The 25,511-nt window shown below is 36.1% G+C and overlaps 1 protein-coding gene and 1 long non-coding RNA gene across 2 annotated transcripts in view; one reads left to right on the forward strand and one right to left on the reverse strand.

Moving 5' to 3' along the window:
* The window catches only part of LOC122220693 (muscular LMNA interacting protein), a 213,705-nt gene that overhangs the window by 141,215 nt on the left and 46,979 nt on the right, over positions 1-25,511 (forward strand). Inside the window, exons 5-8 of the mRNA XM_042940388.1 lie at positions 5,379-5,450; positions 20,016-20,081; positions 20,165-20,248; positions 20,359-20,418. Of these exons, the coding sequence (XP_042796322.1) occupies positions 5,379-5,450; positions 20,016-20,081; positions 20,165-20,248; positions 20,359-20,418 (282 nt within the window). The remainder of the gene's footprint in view (positions 1-5,378; positions 5,451-20,015; positions 20,082-20,164; positions 20,249-20,358; positions 20,419-25,511) is intronic.
* LOC122219049 lies at positions 14,191-15,293 on the reverse strand. Its single transcript, XR_006202239.1, has 4 exons — positions 15,268-15,293; positions 15,076-15,117; positions 14,818-14,885; positions 14,191-14,297 (listed from the first exon to the last, which is right to left on the reverse strand). It is a non-coding gene; the product is annotated as an uncharacterized LOC122219049 (long non-coding RNA).

Below are 25,511 nucleotides of genomic sequence, written 5' to 3' on the forward strand. Positions count from 1 at the left end.
GAAACTTCGTTTCATTGAAGGGCTTTGACAATTTAATATATTAGAAATGCCTTCAGGGCATACTTTGAAGTGGGAAGAGGGTCTCTAATCAGCCAGGCTTGTCTAAGACTTGAACAGTAGATGAGGAACTAAAATTTTGTTTTTTCATGTCCTCTGAATCTTTCTGCAATTTTCAATAAAATACTTCAGGTTAGGTCAACAAATAGGTGCTGAATATCTGTTCTTTGCCAGGTTGGTATACGATATTGGAAATTGTATAAAATATCTTCTCTAAAAGACCTATCAGGCTAATAGGGATGGCAAAATATTGTAATACAATAACATATTGCATATTTAGAGTACTAGAAACACAGACAGATAAATCAGCCATGGAGACCGCTACTGGGAAGAGAGTTGTTCAAGGAAATTTCTCCCTCTCCCTGCCCTGCCACCCCTTCCCCACTGCTTCAGTTCTCAGGATCATCATAGAGATTAGACTCTGCCAGTAATCCAGATGTAAGGGAGGTCTCTGGGCAATTGGATCAGGGCTTGGGTTAAGCTTTTGTCTCAGGGAGATTCTGACTCAGGCAGTACATGCATGGTCACTGATGAGCAGGAAGGGCTCTCTTGGAGTGCCTGGGTGACTCAGTAGGTTGAGCGTCTAACTTCTGCTTAGGTCATGATCTCACAGTTCGGTTTCTGTGTTCAAGCCCCGTGTCTGGCTATGTGCTGAGAGCTTGGAGCCTGGAGCCTACTTTGGATTCTGTGTCTCCCTCCCTCTCTGCCCTTCCCCCACTCATTCTTTCTTTCTCTCTCTCTCTCTCTCAAAAACAAATAAACATTAAAAAATTAAAAAAAAAATTAGAATGATGATGCTCTCATTTATACTTGTGGATGCTTCAGGAAAGAGAAGTTGGCCCTGGTGGTAGGGAAGCTTTTTTGTTCAGGATTCTCTCTTGTTCATGTAAATTGAGGTTCTGCCCTTCACCTATACTTAAAGTGTAACCATGAGTTCAAATTTCTAATTCTCAAGGCAACTAATATAGTTTGCTTTGAAATCTCATGGGTCCTTATTACTGGAGCCTGTGGTGGAATTTTAGCCATCAACAATAGTGTATGTGATAATGGTGAGAAATATTTTCTGAAGGGCAAAGGTGTGTTTTTGCTGTTCTCACTTTCATACCTGGGATTTATGTTGTAATTATCTAGGATAAATAGAATTTATAAATAGGATTAGCTCTGAAAAAACTTCTAGGGTAAAATACCATTTCCTTTTTCTAAACCTAAACTTTACTCTGCCCCTTTATGTGGTAGATATTTAAGAAATATTTATTGAATGTTGACCAAAAACATAGATTACAAATTGGAGAGATACAATAGGTATCACTGAATGTTTTCTGGATTCAGGGTCAGGCTGGTCAGTTCTACTTTCTACGATTAGCTGATGGTGATTCCAGCCGGTATTACTACAACTTACTATTCAAATTATATTTACCTTGACTAGAGCGATTTGTAATTTTAAAACAAGGAAAGGGAACCAGTGAATTTAATTTAACACCTGGAAGACTTGGAGTGCTAAAGAAAAACTATATTCCAAATTAGAATATTGTTAAGAGAAACCTGAAGAAATATGGTGAACCCAAAAAGTATCTCTAATGGCAACAAGAATGATTTTCAGACTGAAAAGGAAAGACTACATATGTCTTAGGCACACATAAAACCCCACAGATGGGAACTAGAAGGAAATATCTATATGCTCTAAGTTCCTATCTCCTGGTTTAGATAAACTGTATCTCAAACAAACCAAATTTCTACTTCTATTGTAAATGATGGGAGATAAGAGATTTGCCAGAAAAAGAAACGAGCCATATGTTCTATTTATCACAAAAAAGAGGAAGGTAAATTCTGAAAATGATTGCCTATATTCTTAGTTTGTGATTGTTTACAGAAGCAGTTATGACTGAAAGTCAGACATTTTTTTTCAATCAACAGATGTCTGTTGGATTGCCTTCCAAATTCTAGCTTTTGTGATTTTTTTTTGCTATATCATGAATAAAGAGAGATATGTGAAGTGTAATGACATCTCCAAACTCAGATTTGTTCTGAGTGCCCAATCTAAAGCATCATGCATGTTACTTTCTGTGCCATTATCCTATTTTAATTTTCTGTGTTATTACTTATCTCGCTAGGATATTTCTTTTGCTTTCTTGTTTCTTGGCTTATGGTTTGTCTCTTTGGGTGTAAGCTTAGTGTTAAGCTCTAGAGAGCAAAGGCTTTGGATGTTTTGTTCACTGCTGAATCTGTAGTACTTAGAGCAATATAAGTCACAAAGTAGATAATCATTAATATTTTGTTGAATGAATCCATTAGTTGAACTGCCATATCCAAATAGATTTACAGGATAGATTGATGTCCACCAGGTTGGTAGAACCCAGGAGGCAAGAGGTCCTGATCCTTGGTATATGACTTGAATGAATAAAAATGACATGCCTAACAAAATGGTTGATGAAATAATTATAAAAATTCTTATCTTCATAGTTTACTATAACAAACCAAAACTGATCAGATGAAATGGGATAGAGATAATGCCTGAAGTACTATTTTGGGATCTAGAGAAGAATAACATAACTGCAGGATGGAGTTTAATTTCAACAAATGTTAAACAAAAAAGATGAAAGAATTAGGGATTTTAGGTGGTAGCATACTCAGTGTGATCCAACAATATGAAATGACTCCAACTTCACTCTCCTGTATGTATATTCTTCACTTATGACAAAAGCAAGGAGACAGTTCCAGTTACTATCATCTTCATTGTATTAATTGAGTTTATTATCAATAGATGTCACGGAGGTGATGATTATATTCTATTTGGTGTTAAAAATACATCTCGCTAAGTGCACACATTTTCAAAATGTAAAGGAATGTTGACAGAAGAAAGTTATGAGGATAGTGAAATCTTCAACTGAGGATCAGTGAGGATGGGTTGGAGGAAACAGCAGTACCACTCTCGTGCAGAAGGGAGCTCTTCACATGTGTCATCATTCTAAGGTGGGGAGAAAGGACCAATGGAGTAAGGCAGCAGGAAGTACATCTGGCTCAGTATAAGGGAGAGTTTTGTACTGATTCCAACAATGAGGCCTAAACATGTTTTGGGAGATAGACAAGTGTTCATGTGGTAGCTGAACAGAGGATTGATCAAAGGGATACATGTCTTAGATGAGGGTGTTAAGCCAGATGGCCCTCAAGATCACATCTAATTCTAAGATTCGGTGGCATTATGTGTGTGATAACAATATATCTCTTTGTAAAGGCTTGTCCAACTATATACTTTAGGGCATTTGGGGATAGAAGAACATTGTAAATTATTGTGTGTCCTGCAATGAGAGGCAAGGGCATATGGTAGATAATTGCACAATTGTTGACTAGTGTGTCTGCATCCAAATCCCAGCTATGACTTACTACCTAGTGACCTTAAATAAGTTACTTAACATCTGTGTACTTTAGTATCCATATATAAACTGGATATAATATAATCTACCTAATAGCTTGGTTGTGATAATTAAAAGAGATAATACACATAAAGCTTTTAGAATGGTACCTGGCTCATAGTGATTATTAGCTATTATTATTATTATTATTATTATTATTATTATTACAACTATTATTAGAGTTAAGTATTCATAAAACCATCATGGAGTATTAATGATACAATGTTATGTATTACTTGTCTGCTTAGGTATACTTTGAGAGAAAATGTTATCTTCTAGAGAAAGCAAATATATCTTCTAAAGGAGGCAAAAAGGCCTGAGTTCCATACCTGTTTCTGTTCTTTATGGAATATCTTAGGCAAGTCACTTAGCCACACTATGCCTCCTTTCCCTAATGGTTCTGTAGTTATAGGGCTTCTGTAAAAGTAAATGTAAAATTAATTTGCTTAGTAATAAGTGCCAGCTGTTATTCTGCACAAAGAGATGACATTTCATTTTCAGTTCTTATCCAAAATATGTCCTATGTAGATTATAGCAGTGCAAGGTCAGTATAGAGACCGGGGCTTGAAGGGCCCTGAGACTTTTTTCCTCCAAGTCTGGCATTTTGATTTTTCTCTACTTCACCCTCTTTATAAGGAAAATGAATGTGCCAGCCTCTTACCTTCCTCACACTATTTTAATGGAAGATTACTTCAGTTATATCTATAAAACTCACAGGTTTTATTTTATTTGACTATCATGTCTTCTTCTGTAGATCCTGTGGTCTGCTTTCCAGGGGACTAAGACAGCTTAGAGCAGCGTGCCAATTTCTAGCTGGGTCTGGGCCCTCTGGGGAAGCTGCCTGAGACAGGGGCTTTTGAAGTGATAGGAGCCTTGAACTTAGTTAAGCAGCTTGGGACTCAGAGCAATATCAAAACTGGGCTTTTGATTATGCATAGTATCCTGATGCATACAACTTCCTCATGCTCTACCCTCTCTCTCAAATACTCCCAAACTATATTACTCTGAGTTTTATTAAAAGCTCAGGATGTTTTAGCATTTGATTCATTAATATAATTGTATTAGAAAGAGCAGGAGATGATGAAGTTTAAAAAGGTGAATTTATGGGGCACCTGAATGGCTCAGTTGGTTGAGCGTCCAACTTCAGCTCAGGTCATGATCTCACGGTTTGTGGGTTCGAGCCCCGCGTTGGGCTCTGTGCTGATGGCTCGGGGCCTGGAGCCTGCTTCAGATTCTGTGTCTCCCTCTCTCTCTGCTCCTTCCCTGCTCACACTGTTTCTCTCTCAAAAATGAAAAAAAGATTAAAATTTTTTTTTAATAAAAAAAATAAAAAGGTGAATTTATGATCAGAAGTTTGGCCTTCTAGCTTTTTCATTATGGAATTAAATTGCTGATATTACCTCTATTCACAATATGCTACTTAATAAACACTGATGGTAAATTTTATGTGTTCTGACCCTTGTTTTTATGAATGATGCAAGAGAATGTATAAAGAGTGCAATTAAATTTGTTGGAAGAATGTTTGTTAATTATGGCACTATAAAAAAGAACCAATTTCCTTTGAGGATCAAGGAAAAAAAGCCCACTCACATTTATAGACTATGAGGGGCACACTGCTCATGAGATATTTATATATAACTTTGCAGAAATGGATGTTTTTAAGTTCTGAAACTGTATAGCACATAATTGCCTATAATCCCTAGGCTGATATTTTACTGTGATGTTTCTTTTTTTCTCATTCTAATAAAATATTAACATGGTAAGCTAATTTGTTTTCTGTCAAAAACAAGTTGTAATAACTGTTTTCTTCATTTGATAACCTGTCATTTAACTTGGTAGCACTAGTCTAAAATTATGTTCTATTCTTCCCTCTTTTCATCTCCACTCTTGCTTTCTGGTTACTCATTCTAGCAATACAAGACCAAGTCAAGCTACAAGGCTTTTGCAGCAATCCCTACAAACACATTGCTTTTGGAACAGAAGGTCAGTGTTGGTTCAAAAGCAGAGGGCATTTTATGTTTCTAGTGTCAGTTTTGTTATATGTTCTAAAAGTGTCTGTTTTAAAGTTCTGCTTTTACTAAAATTTGCTCTTAGTTTAGGGTGACATGATGAAAGCATCTTGGTGAATAGAATTTGACACATCATTGCTTTATCACCAGCCGCTAAATATGAGCCTAGAATTTATCACCAGAGGCTAAATATGAGCCCAGAATTGTCCAGTTCATTGTAAAGCAGTCATGGAAAACCTGATGCAGATTTTGATACATCCCTGTCCTTTGGAATTTTAAGTGATTGTTGTATTCAAGAGCTTCCACCTCTTTTCACATTGATCAAAAGAGTGGAGGTAAAATGGGGTTACATGTGGGCGACTTGGTCAAGACTTGGTCACTAGTAGTGGCTTCCATAGGGTGGAAATGTATTAGCTGAGTATCCAACGTAACGGCTTTGATCCCGGCATGGGCTAAACCTCTTTGTCCATTCTCACCAGCCATTGATCCTCCTTCCATGAACGGGAGGGAGGATTGAGATCACTTCCAGTGACCCAGCTGCTTTCACATGCCTTTAGGGCATTTTTGCTTTGCTATTAAAAGTCATTAATTATAAAATTACAGGCTCCTGCTTCAGTAGGTAAATTAAATTAAAGCCTCTTGTTTAATAAGCACATTACATATGCTCAAATGAAAGCCACATGGAGGATTATATCAGAATGGAAGTGAAATCAATTACCAAGTGTATGAAATTATTCATTCCATGTTATTTTTATGATATTTATTTAAGCAATTTACCTCTCAGTGCATTAAGCCTATTTTCTTCGGCGTAATTATAGTATTTCAAATACTGTTATCATCATTTGTCAAAATGTTGATGTTTGCCAACCAGGTGGTATTTTGACCACTGATTTATGAATATACTTTCTTGTTATGTCAGTATGATCTGGGAAATAAAATCTTTGCATGATCTCGTCTAAAATGTAGTAACTGTTAGTGGGAGATGCTTTGTAGCATATAGGTGGGCATTGGTGGGCAGCACCTCTGCTGTCATATATCTCTGAGAGCTAATTCCCAATTATCCACATGTGGCCCAGAGTCTATGCTCTATATGTCTGAATGCTTTCAACTAGGGGGTTGAGGAGTTGCTGGGCTGCAGAGAGGTCTGCAACGTTTTCTCCAGCTTCTCTTCTGAATCTCTACCTTTCTTAGCTCATGAAAAGATGAGATGGGCCTAAAACACTGACTTTAGGAGGCTCAGGAGGATGCAGGAAGTGATACTTTTGCCAGTTGTCCCTTATCCTATTGTCTTGGGTTGTCACGTTGAGTCATAGCGGCAATATTTTCTCACCGCAGACCCTCTGCCCATTTTAGATGGACAGTTTCTGAAATCTGGTCACAGTGTCTCCCTCCACAGAAATGGGAGAAACTCTCCTCCCAGCAGCTGGCCAGGCAAAGAGAATAGACACCTGTCGGTGTCCCTCCATCATACTTGTCTTACCTACCCTAGCACATTCTCCTGTACCTGTGTGCTACCACTGTATCCATTTTCTGTTTAGAGAAATAACAGTTAATTCTTCTTGGAAGACTTTTGTAAGATAAGGCTGGATATCATTATTGGTTCCAGAATCTCTGTCTACCAGCTCTCTTTTCTTCCAATTAAATGGATTTTAGAGGTTATAACCTATTAGTTGGTCATTAAAAATGAAAAACCATTAGTTTAATTTCCAATTTCATCACAAACCCATTCCATAAATGTGTACTGTGGCATCACTATGTATTGAGCCTGATGCAGTTTCATATAGGAGAGGTTTTGTGTTTTATTTATGTATGTATTTATGTTTAAGGATATTGTCTACATAATTTATTCTTTTTAATGAAACAGAACTGCAATACCATTTTAAAATAGAAGTCTATGTTTCATAATATTTTTCTTCATTTATTTTTAAGTCAAAATTTATTTATTTAATTTTTAAATTTTATAATTTATTGTCAAATTGGCTAATATACAGTGTGTAAAGTGTGCTCCTGGTTTTGGGGGTAGATTCCTGGGGTTCATCACTTACATACAACACCCAGTGCTCATCCTAACAAGTGCCCTCCTCAAGGTCCATCACCTGTTTTCCCCTCTCCCCCACCCTCACTCCCCAAAAGACCTACTCTTTTAGGAAGCATATATTTATTTTTTATTTTTTAGCACAACAGAATATAAATGTCATGATGTCTAATTTAAAATAGTGTTTTTCTAGGGAGAATTGAAACACTAGTGTAGAAACACTAGTGTGGGTAATTGTCTTTTGGCTAAGATAAGTTGGTTTTGGACCATAAATTCTTGAATTGTTCAAAGGTCATGAAACTTGGCACATGTCTGTTTTTTCTTTAGAGCCTTTGTATAATTTAATTTATTTATTGTTGGCTTTTCCATGACGTGTGTTCCTTAATGAGGAATTTTAATTTGTAAGAATTTTTAAATAACAAAAGTCTTATCTTTATATTTTATCAGCATTTATTTCCATTTTCACTAATATTTCTTGAATGATATTATGATGCTCCTTTCATGTTCTGTAGCTTTAAGAAAAAAAAAATCTGGGGGGTCACCTGGGTGGCTTAGTCGGTTAAGCATCCAGCTTCAGCCTAAGTCATGATCTCCTTTTGAGTTCCAGCTCCACATCCGGTTCTGTGCTGACCGCTCAGAACCTGGAGCCTGTTTGAGAGTCTGTGTCTCCCTTTCTCTCTCTGCCCCTCCCCCACTCACACTCTGTCTCTCTCAAAAATAGACATTAAAAAAATTAAAAAAAATAATAAATAAATCTGATAATGTAGGTCTTTTTATCCATCTGTTTATGTAATAGAACTCTTTCTATGCTGTTAAAATCAAAAGGACTTATTTCTGAATTGAGTAGGAAAATTAAGACTATACTTAGCAGAAATTCATCTATTTTGGGAAGGATGAACACTTTGGAATATTTTCTGAGATCCCTTTACTATCACACAGAGTACCACAAAAGGAAGGGTGCTGCAGTCCCATTATAGTATTCTGTTAGGATTTATGCGGTGGAATGCCTTAAAGATAGAGCCAATGCATTTAATTTAGTTTAACAATTATTCTCTCCCCTAACCAGATTAAACTCATGGTTGATATTTTATACCACATTTTGTTTCACAGTATATGGTATAATTAATGAGGAATCAAAATCGCTTTAAAAAATAATGCTATCTTTTTAAAACGCAAGGTTTTCTCCACATTGAAATACAGGCATCCCTTTCAATCAGATATTAAATTCTCATGGAATCACTGGATTGGTTTCAGCTTTAATCACTCCTAGACGAAACCCATAATTTTCAAAAGAGTACATTTTGTTGGCAGCGGACCTGAGGTTTCTGGTATTTCTGTTTTGTAATTTATTGTCTGCATCAAAACTTAAATTTATAGCTTATTCTGTATTCTATCATTTTTCTCCTCGTGAACATTTAGGAAGAAAGCATTTTTAGCTTAACTAAGGCTTTATAAGAAGAGATAAATGTAAGACATATTTTAACGTGTTAGCTTCAGAGTCTCTGGCTTCATCTCCTGCCAATAATCATCCTCTCCAAGACTGAGATAAGGATGAAATACAAGTGATTACAAAGCAGGAACAAAGTAATCAGATCAGCTTATATTTGTGACTGTCCATGAACCTTATTATGATATATTCAACAATATAATAGAGGAAACAACATTAAACATTACTATTTTGTCTTGTTATGTGTACTATTGTTCTGTTCAGAGAGTGTCAAGGGTCTTTCTCTTATTGACTAATTTTTCTTCTTCTCATCTGAGCCTGATAGCAATAGGTAAAAAGTTAAAATTAAACTGAAGGACTCATGTTAGTATTCTAATTAATGGCTTTTTATTTTTATTCTGAAAATATATTAAGAAAAGGAAAGATGAATAAAGGAGTATTTCCACAAAATAAAATAGTATGCATCTTTATTGTTTCACAAGTGATTAATATTTTTCCAGGAAAGCCCTTTTTTTTTTTTTTTTTTTAGAGCAGTTGAAGTTCTCCGTTCCTTTCTGCACAAGTATTCCTCAGGATAAAATCAAGGTTAGAGTTAGGTACAATTTTCCAACAAATAGCATTACTATCTGCCAATTTCAAGACACATTTAATTCATAAGCTGTGTGAGTTTGAAAGAAGAATGATAGGGTAGCTCAATTTTATAAATAGCACATATAAATTGTACGGTTAATTATTTAAATAAAAGTTAAGGTATAAAAATAATTTTATTTTTCCTGGTAGAAGGAAGTTAAAGAGAGCCATTTTGAAGACGATTGTAAAAACTGTGCTATAAAAATGGAAAGGTAAAGATTTGAGATGTCTTGTCATCTCAAGTTTTCAAATCAATTTATTCTAAATTGACAGCTTAAATTTTTTAAACATGAGTTGGTAAACTTTAATCTGATTAAGCATACGTCTTTGGGTGAGAATATTTTAAGGTCTCTGAATGTCTCAAAAATTTAACAAAATCTGGTTCCTAGCTTAGCATATGGCCTATACTAGAGAGACATCTCTCACTTGATGGAAAAGTGCCCAGGACCCACAACTATTCCAGTTGGTTCTCTTCAGGCAGTTGTATACCATGCACATACCTCTTTTAAAGCACTTGCCAAACCATAATTATGCATGTTGGTGTTTTTTTTTCCCCCACTACGAACTATTTGAGAAAATATAGTAGTTTTTTGTTAAATGTTCATTGAATTAATTACTTTGGTTTGCAACTGGGTAGGTCTCTAAAATTTCCAATTTTATTTCATAGGATTATAAGGCAAATTTTTGCTCAGAGGATTATAAAAATCAAGGAGCTTAGTGTTTGATAACAGACAATGATAATTAAAAATCTTTCTTTAGGGTGGAATAAGCTTCATAAATTCTACTTCCATGGAAAAACTATAAAGAACTTTCTTCTATAAGGGAATTGAGTTGATTTTAGATTTGATAACTTTTAACAATTAGAAATACAATCACAATACTTGCCATATTGAATATTCTAGTGAATCTGGCACTCAGCTAAATACTTTACTGTCCTCACAACTCTGTGAAGATTTTGATGTTCAAAGATACCAAGTAAATTCCCCAAAGCAGCAGAGCTCGTAAGTTACTGAATTGGACTTTATGTGATTATCTCCCAGCCTTTCCCTGTTCACCAGGCAACAGTGACAGTGACCAGCTAAAGTGAAATATTGACCAAGAAACGATGATTTTGGATTTCTGTCTACAATACTTTATTTTATTACTTGATAAAATATATTTAAATCCTCATCCAATTAGAAACCAAATCTTCTTTGTTTTTTAATGAGGAACAATTAAAGAGACTTGGAAATTACTTAGCTCTGAGACTTGAGTAAGGGAGGTTTACAAACTAGCTCAATCCCTTGAGTTACTGAAAGAGATGAAGCGCGTTCCAGTGAAAGAGGTTTGGGCTGGAAACAGGCACACCTTTCTGATGTCCTTAATTAAATGAAGGAAAAGTATGAATTCTTCTGCCTCTGAGCCTAGATGAATGGGTTTTTAAAAGGCTGTAATGGTTTGCACTAACTCCCTTCCTTCTGTCTGGTAGGAACAGACAGTCAACCCTTCAAAGATTTTGGGATTATAAAAGCCAAGTAGATTTCCTCAATTGTTGAAGCTTTTACACCACTCATGAAAATAATGTAATGATAAATATCTCTATATCTTTAAAGAAGCTGTGCTTTTAAATATAAATAGAAAGCCCTTTCGGCTTTCAGTGTACATTTCCCCTTTTTCTTCAGATCTGAATGCTATTCAGATCTGAATCTCCAACTATATAATCAAAGTGAGATTTATTTTCCTGAGACTATCTCTAATCCTACAAATGGTTTTGTACTAATGATTGAAAATCAAACAAGGCTTTTGTAGTCTTCAGAGGATTTATTCTACCAAATACATAGCTGGTCAGATTAACAAAGTATAGGAATGCTTAGGTTTAGCATGAATCATTTTGGGGGTGGTTAATTTGATTATGACTAAAACAGAGTCACGAGCCCATGAAATCTTTGAAATCCAAACTAATTAGATAGTTTAGGCATCACAAAAAGTTTATGAGCCCTGTTCGATTATTTTCCCTTTAGAAGTAGTTTACTTTCTAACTTCATTTAGAGTACAACTGATTCATTCTGTCTTCAGATTTTTAGACCTTAATCCTACTTCCAGAGCGGAGGTTAGACTGATTAAATATCTCTGACTTAACAGTGCTTACAGTTCCATCAGAGATCTCTTTTCAGGTGAGAAACACCCATGATAGTTTATTAGCATAAATTCCCACAAGAACTTCGATTTATAGTGCTTGGTCACAGTCCTTGGCTCTTAGTTATAATGTAGTGCTGAGCTCAGAAACTATTTTCTACCAAAAATCTGATTTACTAGCTCTCATTTTGAAAACAGGGCCCCACGGTTGGTTATTCTGCACAAAATATAATGACTTTTAATGACAATATTACTGATAACTTACATTAGTTAAGAATCTTTAAAAATAGAATTCAAAGCATGTGCCATTTATGTCTCATTTGGTTGTAGTCCAATCTGGCAGAAAATATATGTTTTTAATAAAAATATTTTATTGGAGAATGTTCTGACACAACTTTATTCAAATTAATAAATCTAAAAAAAAACCATCAATACACTCCTACTGGCTAAGGTGTCAAAAAGCAATCTATGGTTACAGTTCTTTTTAATGGAGATTTAATATATTTTTATTAAAATATATTTTGTATTACAGAGAAAAAAACCCTACTCTTTGTGGCTGCTAGAAGGAGTGAATCAAGATGATACATTTGACAAATAACTACTCATCACTTTAAAAAAAATCAATTTTAGTAAACTTTTAAGCTATTTAAACTCAAAATAACCTTTCATCCAAATTTTAATGCAGTCTGAGTATTGCTCTATTTCACAGTTGCAGCATTATTCACCTAATACAGTTATCTTTCTTGATTTTCCAAGGGCTCTGAGTAGTTTTTTCATTTTTTGAGTAAATTTCAATATTTTAAACAGCCTATTGAAAGTTGTGTTTGCCTACTGTAAGTTCTCACAGAGTAACTAAGATGTTAACCTTATTTGATTTTGGCTGGAAAAATACCTGCTCATTACACTAACACGGATCATATGCTCAGATCTTTGATGGTAACAAATTTAACTGAAATGCAGGAAAAAAACTAATGTATTCATTATTTAAAATATTCAAATAGTTTAAGCCATTTCTCTAGAGCATGTTGCTGAGTATTAAAATCGTATTATTTGTATGATTCATTTATTCATTTCATTCCATTCAGTTGTTAGTTTACCCTTTCAATTCATCCTAAAATCTTTATTGATTACCTTTCATTGGCTGTAACCTGGGGCTGCAATGATAAATACCATATTTTTCTGACTGTGATGGAGACAAATGGTTGAGCTGGGTATAGATACTGTTGAAAAGTAATTATGCAATCATATGCTTAGAGTATGTCAGAAATGATATGGTGCCTGAGGAGGAAATGACAGACTTTTCCTGGTATGAAGTCCAAAAATACATCATAAGACAATTTGATTAGGATCTTTAGGATGCATACGAGTTTTCTAAGTGAGCTGGGAGTGAAGGAAGGACAATCTAGGTGGAGTTAGTAACATGAAGTTAGAAGGTGACCACAAGGTCAAAGAACTCCAGTGGTTTTTTGTGATTGAAGGACAGCATGCAAGTGAGGAGTAGGTGGAAGGCATGGCTGGAAAGGGGAGGAAGGGCTAGATCAAGCTTCTCTCCTGAGGAGTTTGTTCTTAGTCCTTGTCCTTAATTTCAGACTTTTTTCTTCTCCATAATTATCATTATAATTAGAAGCCATGTGTGACATGAAGTCTAAAATTAAGACCCCATCTTATGTGCCGTCTTGACATATAGTGAAAGAGGGGCCTCAAGTAGCCTAATTGCAAGTTCCCCTCCCACTTTCCACCCACAGATAAGGTCCCCTAACCCTCCTTATCAAGCTGACCAGGTGAAGTTCCTGCTGATTCAGACAAGCCAGTCACAGCCTTCTGCAAACCAGGGGACATGTATGTCACCCTCTGATACTACAAAGCCTGCTTCTCCCTAGTTATATAGTTTGTTCCTGAGCACAACCCTCATGTGGCTGAGCGTGCTGTGCAGCATTCCCTTCCCCTGGGCTGTGAGTACATGTGACTAATAAACTGTTGTTGATTCCATCTGCCCAGTGGTAGAGGTCAGGTATTTGGCCATCCCTATAACAGTAATGTTGGGACCCTTCCTCCTTACTCACTGACAGGGTAAATAGATGATTGTAACGCTGTGTCAGGGAAAAATTAAACTATCTGAACACCAGCTAGGAGTTATCTTTACAAAATTTTCTGTTCCTGCTCATTGCTCATGACTAGTAAGTTTAGGGGACAAAGGAGGAAAGCGAAATAGAAATTCTTATGATAAGAAAGAGGCAATCTCACATGTTTCTATTAAGTTATCATAGACAATGTTTTATATTTTGTTATTTAATGCAGAATAGTAAATTTTGCAAAGAAAAGTTCCAGACAATATTTTGCTTTGTGAGTTATTGAAATAAGAAGATGATAAATTCTTATTTTTAGAGGTAACTTTTCTGAATTCTTAGGAGGTATATCCTAGGCCAAAAAGACAACTAGCATGTGGACATGGTTCTTGTTGGTGAAGATTAATAGTTCTGGGTCTGTTATATCACTGGCTCTGTTAGAAGAGGAAAAATTGATTCTGCTGAGCCTTAGATTCCATGGTTCCACAGCTGATGTGACACTTTCTGGTCAGGAAATGGATATATCGACTGATAATGAAAAAGTGAGGAACAGAAGTAAATCTAAAGAAGAGGACAGGGCAGCCTATAATTTTCAGTTGAATACAACAGTTTTATGTGGTTCATCCCAAATATAACGCTGAATTCACAAAAAGTAGGGGAAATCCTCATGGGTCGAATACCAAAAGCAAGCTGAAATTCAGAATGTTTGGTTATTCTGCCAGTATCATGCTCACTAACTGTGGGGATTGGGTTTTACTATGAACTCAGTGAAGGGAGAGAAAGATTTGGAGCTGAGTGATATGAGGACTGGAATTGCCTCCTTTTCATAAAGCCAGGATCTTTGAAGGGTTACCCTCTAAATTACAAGATGGATAAGAAGAAAATTGCAAAGGGAAATGACAAGCAAATATTCTTATATCAATCTGGACTCAGTGTAGGAAAAAGGAATCTTTAACCCCAAGCCTACCCCGAAGTGGGTTTGAGATTTGAATTTACATAATCTCTGCTAATAAGGAAAATTTGTGCCGAAAAATTAAAATTAGTTTACCTCATGATGCTTATAGAAATTGAAGAGTAGCTTGAATTGGACCAACTCTTGTGGATAACAATGATAAACTGTGGGCAAAATACAAAAAATAAAATTGTTTAAAAGTACTGGACCAAGTGATCAGTAGAAACTGCAGTAGAGTCCATGCTTGTAAAGACATAATGGAATTGAATGCTTTTTGAGATTTTATGAGTTTTGCACCTAAGGGAAGCTCTACCATGGAGCAACTAAAACTCAGCAAGAAACCAGCAGACTTACCGAATGAGGAATCAGAGAAGACAACATAAGGTTACACAGGAGCTAAAAAGTGAGGGGAGAAGCCAGGAAAAGAATGAGTCACAGAAAAGAAGCCCCGTATGTTGCATATAAACTCTGCCCATACCCATGGATGACCACTGAGTTACACATGTGCCCATTAAGCCCAGCTAAGTCGAGGTAAGGATAAATTACCTGAACGGAGATTCTAGCTGCTGCCCACCAGCAGGAAGACAGAATTAGGAGCCAAATTAACCATCTGCTAAAACTAAGCAACAGTGACAAAAAGATTCTTCAGGGGACCATAATAGAATTTGGAGTCTTTATAACATGTCATTCAAGATAGCCAGGCTACAAACATTTCTAATCTCTGGACATACAAAGGAACAGGATAATGTAAACTATACTCACAGAGAAAGTATAAGTCACAAAGATTGACCCAAAGATGTTCCAGGTGTTGCAGTTAGCTAGCAAGGATTTTAAAGCTATTCTCAAGGGTATAAAGGAAAATATGTTAATAATGAATTATATAGGACTTTCCAAAACTAGAAACTATAAAATATACTCAAATGGAAATTCTAGGATTGAAAGATGAAATATTGATGAGGCAACTGGGTGGCTCAGTTGTTTAAACGTCCAGCTAGCTCTTGATTTCGGTTCAGGTTACAATCTCACAGTTCGTGAGTTCAAGCCCTGAGTCGGGTTCTGCACTGGCAGTGTGGAGCCTGATTGAGATTCTCTCTCTCTCTCTGTCTGTCTCTCTCTCTCTCTGCTCCTCTCCTGCTTGCTCTCTCTCTCTCTCAAAATAAATAAATAAACAGAAAAAAAGAAAAAAAGAAAAAGGAAATATTGGAAATAGAAAATTCCCTGGATTGGTTTAAGATAAAACTGGAGAAGCAGATGTGTTGGTGAACCTGAAGATGAATTGCTAGAAATGATCTGATCTGAATAAAAAGGGAACACAATTAAGTAAATGAAAAGAGTTCCAATGACCTGTAGGATGGTATCAAAATGTAATTAGAGTCTCAGAGGGAGATGAGAGAGAGAATGGAGCAGAGAAAATATTTGAATAACTAATAATCAAAATCTCTCCAAATTTAGTAAAAGATATAAACGTATACTTTTAAGAAGCTCAGATAGTCTCCAAAGTGTTTAATTCAAAGAAAACCATGACTGAGCATATCACAATTCAACTTCTACAAATTAAATATAAAGAGGAGATCTTGGAAGCAATTAGGGGAAAATAATGGATTACATACAGAGGAAGAACAATACGATGATGGCTAACTTCTCCTAAGAAACAGTGGAGGCCAGAAGACAACAGAATGACACCTTTAAATGCTGAGAGAGAAGAAGAAAACTAAATTGTGTAGCCAGGGAAAATTCCTTCAAGAATGAAGACAAAATGAAGACATTTTCAACTAAAAGAAAACTAAAAAAAATTATTAATAAATTTTATAAATTAAATAAATTTTATAAGTAAAATTTATTAATCATACAGATTTGTATGACAAAGTATGCTGAAGGAAGTTTGCCAAGCTGAAGACAAATAATGTTGAGTAGAAACTCAGAACTGCAGGAAGGAATGCAGAGCATGGAAAATAATAAATATGTGGGTAACCACAATTTTCAAAAATTCCTTTGAAATACCTATAACTGTTTAAAGCAAAAATTTTAACATGATGATATGTTTGTAGCATAATTAAATGTATTTAAGGCAACTGGAACATAAAAACCAGGGTAGGGGGTGAAGACTACACATATTCTTGTATAGTATGTGAATTAAATTTAGATTTTGTATTGCTTGGTTTAGACCTTAGGACAAATGGAAAACTTTCCAAGACTAATTTGTAAAAACCAGCCTATAATATTTGTATTAGTTTTAATGTAAGCCATACTCACTGCCACAGTGGACAGACCCTGATATTTCAGTGGCTTAGCACAATCATTGCTTATTTCCTTCCCACGTCACAGTTTGGTAGAGTTCATTTTGGCTCTCTCACATAAGCCTCAGTAATTGAGTGATTCGGGGATGTAACCTGCTTCCATCTTGCATCTTAGTTATCTGAAGGTGAAAAGAGAGAAGCCGTATCTGTTTCTAGCCGCCTTGTGCCAGAGGTAAGTAGGTAGATGCAACCTTAACAGAGGTTGTATATGACTTCTACTCACATTTATTTAGCAAGGATTAGTTACAAGCTCATACCTAAACTCTTGAGACCAAGGAAATGTATTTCTGTGTTCGAAAAAAATCAAAGTACTTGGTGAACACCTAACAGTGTCTGCCACAATGTCCAAGTTGGTGGAGGGAAAAATGAGTAAGTAAAAACCTCAAAAATTTAATCAGTTAAAACATTCAAAAATTGAATAAAAATGAAATAGAAAAAGTGAAACAAAAATAAAACAGATATGTTGGAAACATTTAAATGTGTAAATAATTGTAATAAAAGAAACGTTAACCTCTTTAATTAAAAAACAATGGAGATGAGACTGCATCAAAAAATGAATTCTAGACATCTGCTTTTTATAAACCACTGATTTTTAATGTTCGAATGCAGGATGTTGAAAATAAAGAGGCAAAAACTGATAAACTAGTAAAATGCTAATTAAAGCATTTGGTTGTATCAGGCAAAATAGATATTAAGACATCAAGCATTACTGGGGAGACAGAGGGTCACTTCGTAATGGTAAATATTTAATTCATGAGGGAAGAATACTTCTAATTATGAATGTAGCTAATAAAATGGCTTCAAACTATGTTGAGCAAAAATTGCTGGTATCACAGGGAGAAATTAACGGACCCATTATAATTCCCTGAGATTTGATGATGACACTTTCAGTTACTGATAGAATAAGTACATAGAAAGCCCAGTAAAACTAGAGATAATTTGAACAGAACAATGAATAATTTCGATCACACACACACACAAACGCACAGAATCCCACAGACAACCTCTAGAAAATAGATATTTTCTTAAATATAAATGAAATATTTACAAACACTGTGTCTTATGCCATAAATCCCAAACTTCACAGCAACTTACTATTATGAACAAATTCCTTGGCCATAACATAACTAAATTAGTAGGGAATTCTGAAATTGGAAAAAATTCTCATATTTTTAAAAATTAAAAGGGAAAACTACTTTTAAATAACCCATGAATCTAAGAAATCTTAACAGTAATATTTAAAGATGTATTGAGAATGAATGGCAATGATCACACTACATATTTTAACTTGTGATATGAAACAAAAGGAATACAATGAGGAAAATCAGGATAAACCCAAAAACGATAGAAGGAAGGAAACAGTAAAGATGTGAACAGATATTACTGAAATGGGATATGAGTATGCCAAAGAAGATCAAAGCTAAAATTTAGTCTAAGAGAGTAGGAACTGATCATTCTCTGGAGAAATTGATTTTTTTTTAAAGTAGGTAGATGCAAATAAATATGAGAAATGATAAAGGTGTGGTGCCAAGATGGTGACGTAGGAGACTTCTGAACTTCCCTCCTCCCACAGACACACCCAATATACAGCTATACATGGAGCACTTTCTCTGAGAGAAGTCCAGAGATTCTGTGAGTGACTCCAACACACTGGATGAATGACACTATCAAAACAGGTAAAAATAAATAAAGAAAGAAAGAAGGCTGAAACACACTCCCCTTAAAAACTCTAATCCTGGCATAGCTCCATGCAATTGGGAGAGAACTCCCACCTCCCCACTGTGGCATGAAGGGTTTAGAACACATATCTAACACCCCTACTTTTAAGACTCTCGCCCAAGGGAGTGAGTGACTTATTAGATTAGGAAGGAGTTTCTGAAAGGAAACACCAACCACAAAGGAAAATGATGAAAACTTGACCACACTGCAATGAAAACTTACATGTGTTGACAAAAGACATCATGACAATCATGAAAAGGGGAGCCAAGACTTTGAAGATGTTTACATGACATCTAATTGACAAATATTTTGCATGCAGATTATATCACATTTTCCAACAAATGAATAAAAATCAGACCACCCAACAGAACAATGAGCAAATATATAAAAGAAAACATGAATAACCAGTAAATATATACTGGCCTCTAATATTTTGTAATGCTTTACTTCTCATTCTCAATGGAGTAGGTACACTATACAGAGGGCCATCTTATTTTCTCCATTTATATATCTGAAGTACATCACAATAAATAAAAAAGTGTGTTTCAAAAGAGGTTTGAGTGTCATTTGAGTCCAAATCTGGTAAATAAGGTAACCAAGACTTTTTGGATATAAATGATTAAAAATGAGGCAGGTTTGGGGCATCTGGGTGACTCAGTCGGTTGAGCATCCAACTTCAGCTCAGGTCATGATCTCACAGTTTGTGAGTTCAAGTCCCGCGTCGGGCTCTGTGCTGACACCTCAGAGCCTGGAGCCTCCTTTGGATCCTGTGTCTCCCTCTCTCTCTGCCCCTCCCCTGCTCATGCTCTGTCTTCCTCCCAAAAATAAACATTTAAAATTTTTTAGAAATGAGGCAGGTTTTTTTTTTCTTGTGTGTGCATGTTTTTTGTAAACTGGCTCTGAAGCATTTCCTCAGACAGTTTTTATAATATAATAAGAAACGGCTACATCATTGTTTCTGTGTGTGGCTTCCCAAGGTGACTTCTTTGAAGGGGACAAGGCTCATTTGGATATACAAGATGTCCAAGTTCAAGTTTGTATGTTTAAAGTCTCAGCCACCTTTCTTTATTTCAGAAACTTATATTGGAGATATTAATTACGTTGGAGAAACTAAACAAATATGGAAAATGCTTCCATGCCAAATATCAAATGATTCAAACATATTTTTTTTTCTTTTTTGAGATGTTGAGAACTACAGGGCTTTCTTTGAAGATACTTTTCTACTACTTCTGTATTTGACTAAAAGCCTCACATGAGAACTATTTCATTTATCACTAGGCACTCGATGAGCCAGCCAAGACTGAAAGTGTCTTCAAGGACAACACATTAGACCCGCCTCTGGAGGTAATGACTTCAGACTACCCATGCTTTTGAAACAAAGATCCCGAAACTCATTGCTAACTCAGTACTGGTTTCAATTCTTCCAGTTTTGTTTCCCTGCACAGCTCAGACAGCAAACTGAAGAGCTCTGTGCTACCATTGATAAGGTCTTACAGGATTCCTTGTCTATGGTAATGCCTTAGACTAGAATGTGCAATTCAAACATTTGCTTTGCTTCTCTTCATTTTCCTCTTTTTGAGTAAGATGTATCATAGGCTTGTCCTTTTTTTTTTTTTTCCAGAATTCTTCTGATTCTCCTTCAAGTTCCTCACAGACATTGTTGGTTTCTGACACAATGAAAGTATGTATATATTTAATATAATTTACTGAAACTTAAGAGTTAGCAGATCAGTAGTTTTAAACTGCAGGTTGAGGCTCCATAGTGAATTGGGAAGTTAATTTAGTTGAATATCAACCAGCATTTTAAAAAAAGAACATTAAGAATGTAAAATACCAGACTCTGTTCCAAGTAGTGAGTGGGTATTATTTGCATATGTTTCAATTTGTTTACGTGTACGTATAGAAGTATGTGTGTACAGGGTTGCAAAGTAAATTTATTTCTAACTATGGCTTAAGTTCAAGACAGTTTGAAAGTCAAAGTATTAGACTATGTCCTTTTTTCTGGCATTTTAGAAAGCATCTTAAGAACAGCATATAGAATTTGTGGCTTATTCTTATCTCATACCATATTTTCAGTAGTTAGTAATTGATTATCACTTAGAATTACAGAAGTGGAAAAGGAAGTAGACTGAAGTTACATCAGGCTAAGAACTTTTGACACAGTTGTTATTCCTGGAATTTTTTTTCTTTTCGTTGACTAAGTTTATTCATTGTTCTTTGACTCAGAGGGACAGAAACCTGGATGCTTTAGATGGTTAGGATACTACTAAGTCATTAATTGTTGTAATTGAGTATTTAATTATTTCCTTCTTGTAATGTAGCCATTTTCAATTGTTGGAATAAAAGACTACATTTCCCTAAATTACTATTTTCTGAATGCTTAATACAGATCTACTCATCACATTTTCAAAATGGCTGTGTTTTGTTTTTTTTTTCTTATAATTGTCAGGATTTTTTTCTTTTTTGTCAGTCTTATTTTTACTCTTGGAATTAGTATTAATGCTTTTTTCACGTTCCTCTTAAAACTTGTACATTGTGTATACAAAGCAGATTTTATTTATTAAAAAAAATTAATGAAGGAGGGGCAGAGAGAGAGGGAGACACAGAATATGAAGCAGGCTCTAGGCGCTAAGCTGTCAGCACAGAGCCTGATGCAGGGCTTGAACCCATGGACTGCGAGATCATGACCTGAGCCAAAGTTGGACACTCAACCGACTGAGCCACCCAGGCACCCCCAAAACAGGTTTTAAATGTACAGAATTGCTGGGGTGCCTGGGTGGCTCAGTCAGTTAAGCATCTGACTTGGTTTTGGCTCAGGTCATGATCTCACAGTTCATGAGTTCAAGCCCCGTGTCTGGCTCTGTGCTGACAGCATGAAGCCTGTTGGGGTTCTCCCTCTCCCTCTCTCTCTCTGCCCCTTCCCTGCTTGTGCTCTCTCTCTCTCAAAATAAATAAATAAACTTAAAAAAATAAATATACAGAATTGCTTATAACTAAAAGAGTAATTTTTAATTAGAGTATCATAGACAATTATCCATTAATAATGACTTAGAAACTCAGTAACCAATAATCATCAATATTAAGAAATTATATTTTAGTGGGGAGTACCTACAAATGGAGAATTGTGATTTTGTATTTATCTATTTCATTGTGTATTCTTTAATCTAAAAATATGAAAAATATGAATTAAAAATATGAAAAATTTTAATCTAAAAATCATTTAATCTAAAAATATGAAACATTGATTTGCCAGAGACTATATAAATTTTAAAATATATTTTTGATTCCATTTGTTAGACATATAAAAAGTACTTTAGGGGCACCTGGGTGGCTCAGTTGGTTAAGCATCTGACTCTGGATTTCAACTCAGGTGATGATCTCATGGTTCATGAGTTTGAGCCCTGCATCAGGCTCTGCACTGACAGCACTGAATGTGCACTGATTCTCTGCCTCCCTTTGTCTCTGCCCCTCCCCTGCATGTTCTCCCTCTCTCTCTCTCCAAAATAAACATTTTTTTAAAAAAAGGAAAAAAGTATTTTATATTATATTTTATAATAAAAATAAGACTTAAGTGGTAATATGTGAATAATAATATATATTATTGATTTATTTAACAAATACTTAATGCTCATGGCATTAAAAATAATTATTCTAGGTAACTAAATTTAAGATAACTATTTCATTCTAACAAGTATTTATTAAGTGCCTTCTGTGGGCCTGGTGCTGTGAGGCATTGGGGAGATAATGGTGAGCAAGACAAAGTAACCTAAGGGGAACCTGAGGGGGATACTTTGGCTATAGTGATCAGAAAGTAGACTTCAAGCTGACAGCAAAAATGAAAGCATCCTCCATAGAAAGATCAGGGAGATTAGCCCTCAAGCAGAGGTGTAAAGCATGTGCACATTTCCTGAGACAGGAAGGAACTTCGAGTGCATGAAGGGGAAGGCCAGCATGGCTTCAGTATAGTGAGCCAGGGATGAAGTGTGTCAGATGAGAAGGGTGGGCGAGGGATAGTGATAGTTAATGCACACCTTGGAGATATTGCTGGTTCAACTCTGGACCACTGCGATAAGGGGAATAGTACAGTAAAGTGAATCAAATCAATTTTTTAGTTCCCCAATGTATACAAAATTTATGTTCATACTATACCATAGTCTACTAAGCGTGCAAGAACATTATGTCTAAAAAACAATGTACCTATCTTAATTAAGAATACTTTATTGCTAAAAATGCTAACCATCCTTAGAACTTTCAGTGTGTCATAATCTTTTTGTGGGTAAAGGGTCTCGCCTTGATGTTCATGGTGGCTGACTGATCAAGGTGGTGGTTGCTGAAGTCTGGGGCGGCTGTGGCAACTTCTCAAAATAGGACAACAATGAAGTTTGCTGCATCAACAGACTCTTGCTTTCACGAATGATTTCTCTGTAGCATGTGATGCTGTTTGATAGCATTTTACCCATGGTAGAATTTTTTTCAAAATGAGAGTCAGTCCTCTCAAATCCTGCCACAGCTTTATCAACTAAGTTTAGGTCACACTCTAAATCCTTTGTTGTCATTTCAACAGTCTTCCTGGCATCTTCACCAGGAGTAGATTCCATCTCAAGAAACCATTCTCTGTGCTCATCCATAAGAAGCAGCTCTTCATCTGTTTAAGTTTGATCATAAGATTGCAGCAATTCAGGCACATCTTCAGGCTCCACTTTTTTTTTTTTTAAATTTTTAACGTTTATTTATTTTTGAGACAGAGAGTGACAGAGCGTGAATGGGGGAGGGGCAGAGAGGGAGACACAGAACCGGAAGCAGGCTCCAGGCTCCGAGCCATCAGCCCAGAGCCTGATGCGGGGCTTGAACCCACGGACCGCGAGATCGTGACCTGAGCTGAAGTCGGACGCTTAACCGACTGAGCCACCCAGGCGCCCCCAGGCTCCACTTTTAATGCTCATTCTCTTGCTATTTGTACCACGTCTGCAGTCACTTCTTTTTGCTGGTGGAGGATCTTGCTTTGATGTTGATGGCTACTGACTGATCAGGTTGGTGGTTGCTGAAGGCTTTGGTGGCTGTGGCAATTTATTAATGTAAAATGATAGTGAGTTGGGGTGTCTGGGTGGCTCAGTCAGTTAAGCATCTGACTTCTGATATCAGCTCAGGTCATGATCTCATGGTTCATGAGATTGAGCCCCGTGTCAGGCTCTGGGCTGAGCATAGAGCCTGTTTGGGATTCTCTCTGTCCTCTCTCTCTGCTCCTCCCCACCAGCACTCTTCCTCTCTCTCTCAAAATAAATTTAAAAAATAAACATTTAAAGTAAAATTAAATAAAATAAATTAATAGTGAAGTGTGGCACATCCATTAAGTCTACATTTCAGGAATGATTTCTCTGTGGCATGTGATGTTGTTTGACAGCATTGTCCCCATAGTGGAAATTATTTTAACATTGGAGTCAATCCTGTCAAGCCCTGCTACTGCTTTATCAACTAAGTTTAGGTCCTATTCTAATTCCTTAATTCTCGTTTCAACAATGTTCCTGGCATCTTCACCAGTAGTAGATTCCATTTCAAGAAACTGCTTTCTTTGCTCATCCATAGGAAGTAACTCCTTATCCACTCAGGTTTCATCATGAGCTGGCAGCATTTCAGTCACATCTTCAGGCTCAACTTCTAATTCTAGTTCTCTTGCTGTTTCTACCACATCTGCACTTACGTCCTCCACGGAAGTCTTGAACCCCTCAAAGTCATCTATGAGGGTTGGAATCCACTTCTTCCAAACTCTTGTGAATGTTGATAGTCTCATCTCTTCCCATGAGTCACGAATATTCTTAAAGATACCAAGAATGGTGAATCCTTTCCGGAAAATTTTCTTTTCCCCCCCGCTTAAAAAAAAATTGCAACAGAGGTGATACATAGTATTACATTAATCTTGGGTTACAACATCATGATTTGACAATTCTATATATTATGCTCTGTGACCACGAGAGTAGCTACCATCTGTCATCATACAATGCTGTTATGGTACCACTGACTGTATTTACTGTGCTGTATCTTTTCTTCCGGTGATTTATTCATTCTATAATTGGAAGCCTGTATCTCCCACGCCCCTTAACCCATTCTGTCCTTTCCTCTTCCCCCTCCCCTCTGGCAACCATCAGTTTGTTCTCTGTATTTAAAAGTCTTTTACTGCTTTTGTTTGTGTGTTCATTTGTTTTTTAAATTCCACATATGAATGAAATCATACGGTCTTTGTGTTTGTCTCATTTATTTCACTTAGCATAATACCCTCTAGGTCCATCCATATTGTTACAAATGACATAAGACTTCGAAGTCAACATTACTCCTTGATCCATGACCTAAAGAATGGATGTTATATTAGCAGTCATGACAACAGCATTCATCTTGTTGAACATCTTCATCAAAGCTCTTGGGTGACCAAGTACTTTGTCAATGAGTAGTGATATTTTGAAAGGAATCTTTCTTCCCGAGCAGTGGGTCTCAATAGTGGGCTTAAAATGTGCAGTAAGTCATGTTATAAACAGATGTGCTATCATCCAGGCCTTGTTGTTCTGTTTATAGAGCACAGCCAAAGTAAATTGAGCCTAATTTACTTCTCAAGAATTATTCCTAGAATTTTCAGAATCATCCATGAGCATAGTCTTCAGTTTAAAATCACCAGCTGCATTGGCCCCTAACAGAAGAGTTGGACTGTCCTTGGAAGCTTTGAAGCCAGACACTGACTTCTCCTCTCCAACTATGAAAGTCCTAGCTGGCACCTTCTTCCAATAG

This window comes from Panthera leo, chromosome B2 (genome assembly GCF_018350215.1).
Source record: "Panthera leo isolate Ple1 chromosome B2, P.leo_Ple1_pat1.1, whole genome shotgun sequence".
NCBI classification, from domain to species: Eukaryota; Metazoa; Chordata; class Mammalia; order Carnivora; family Felidae; genus Panthera; species Panthera leo.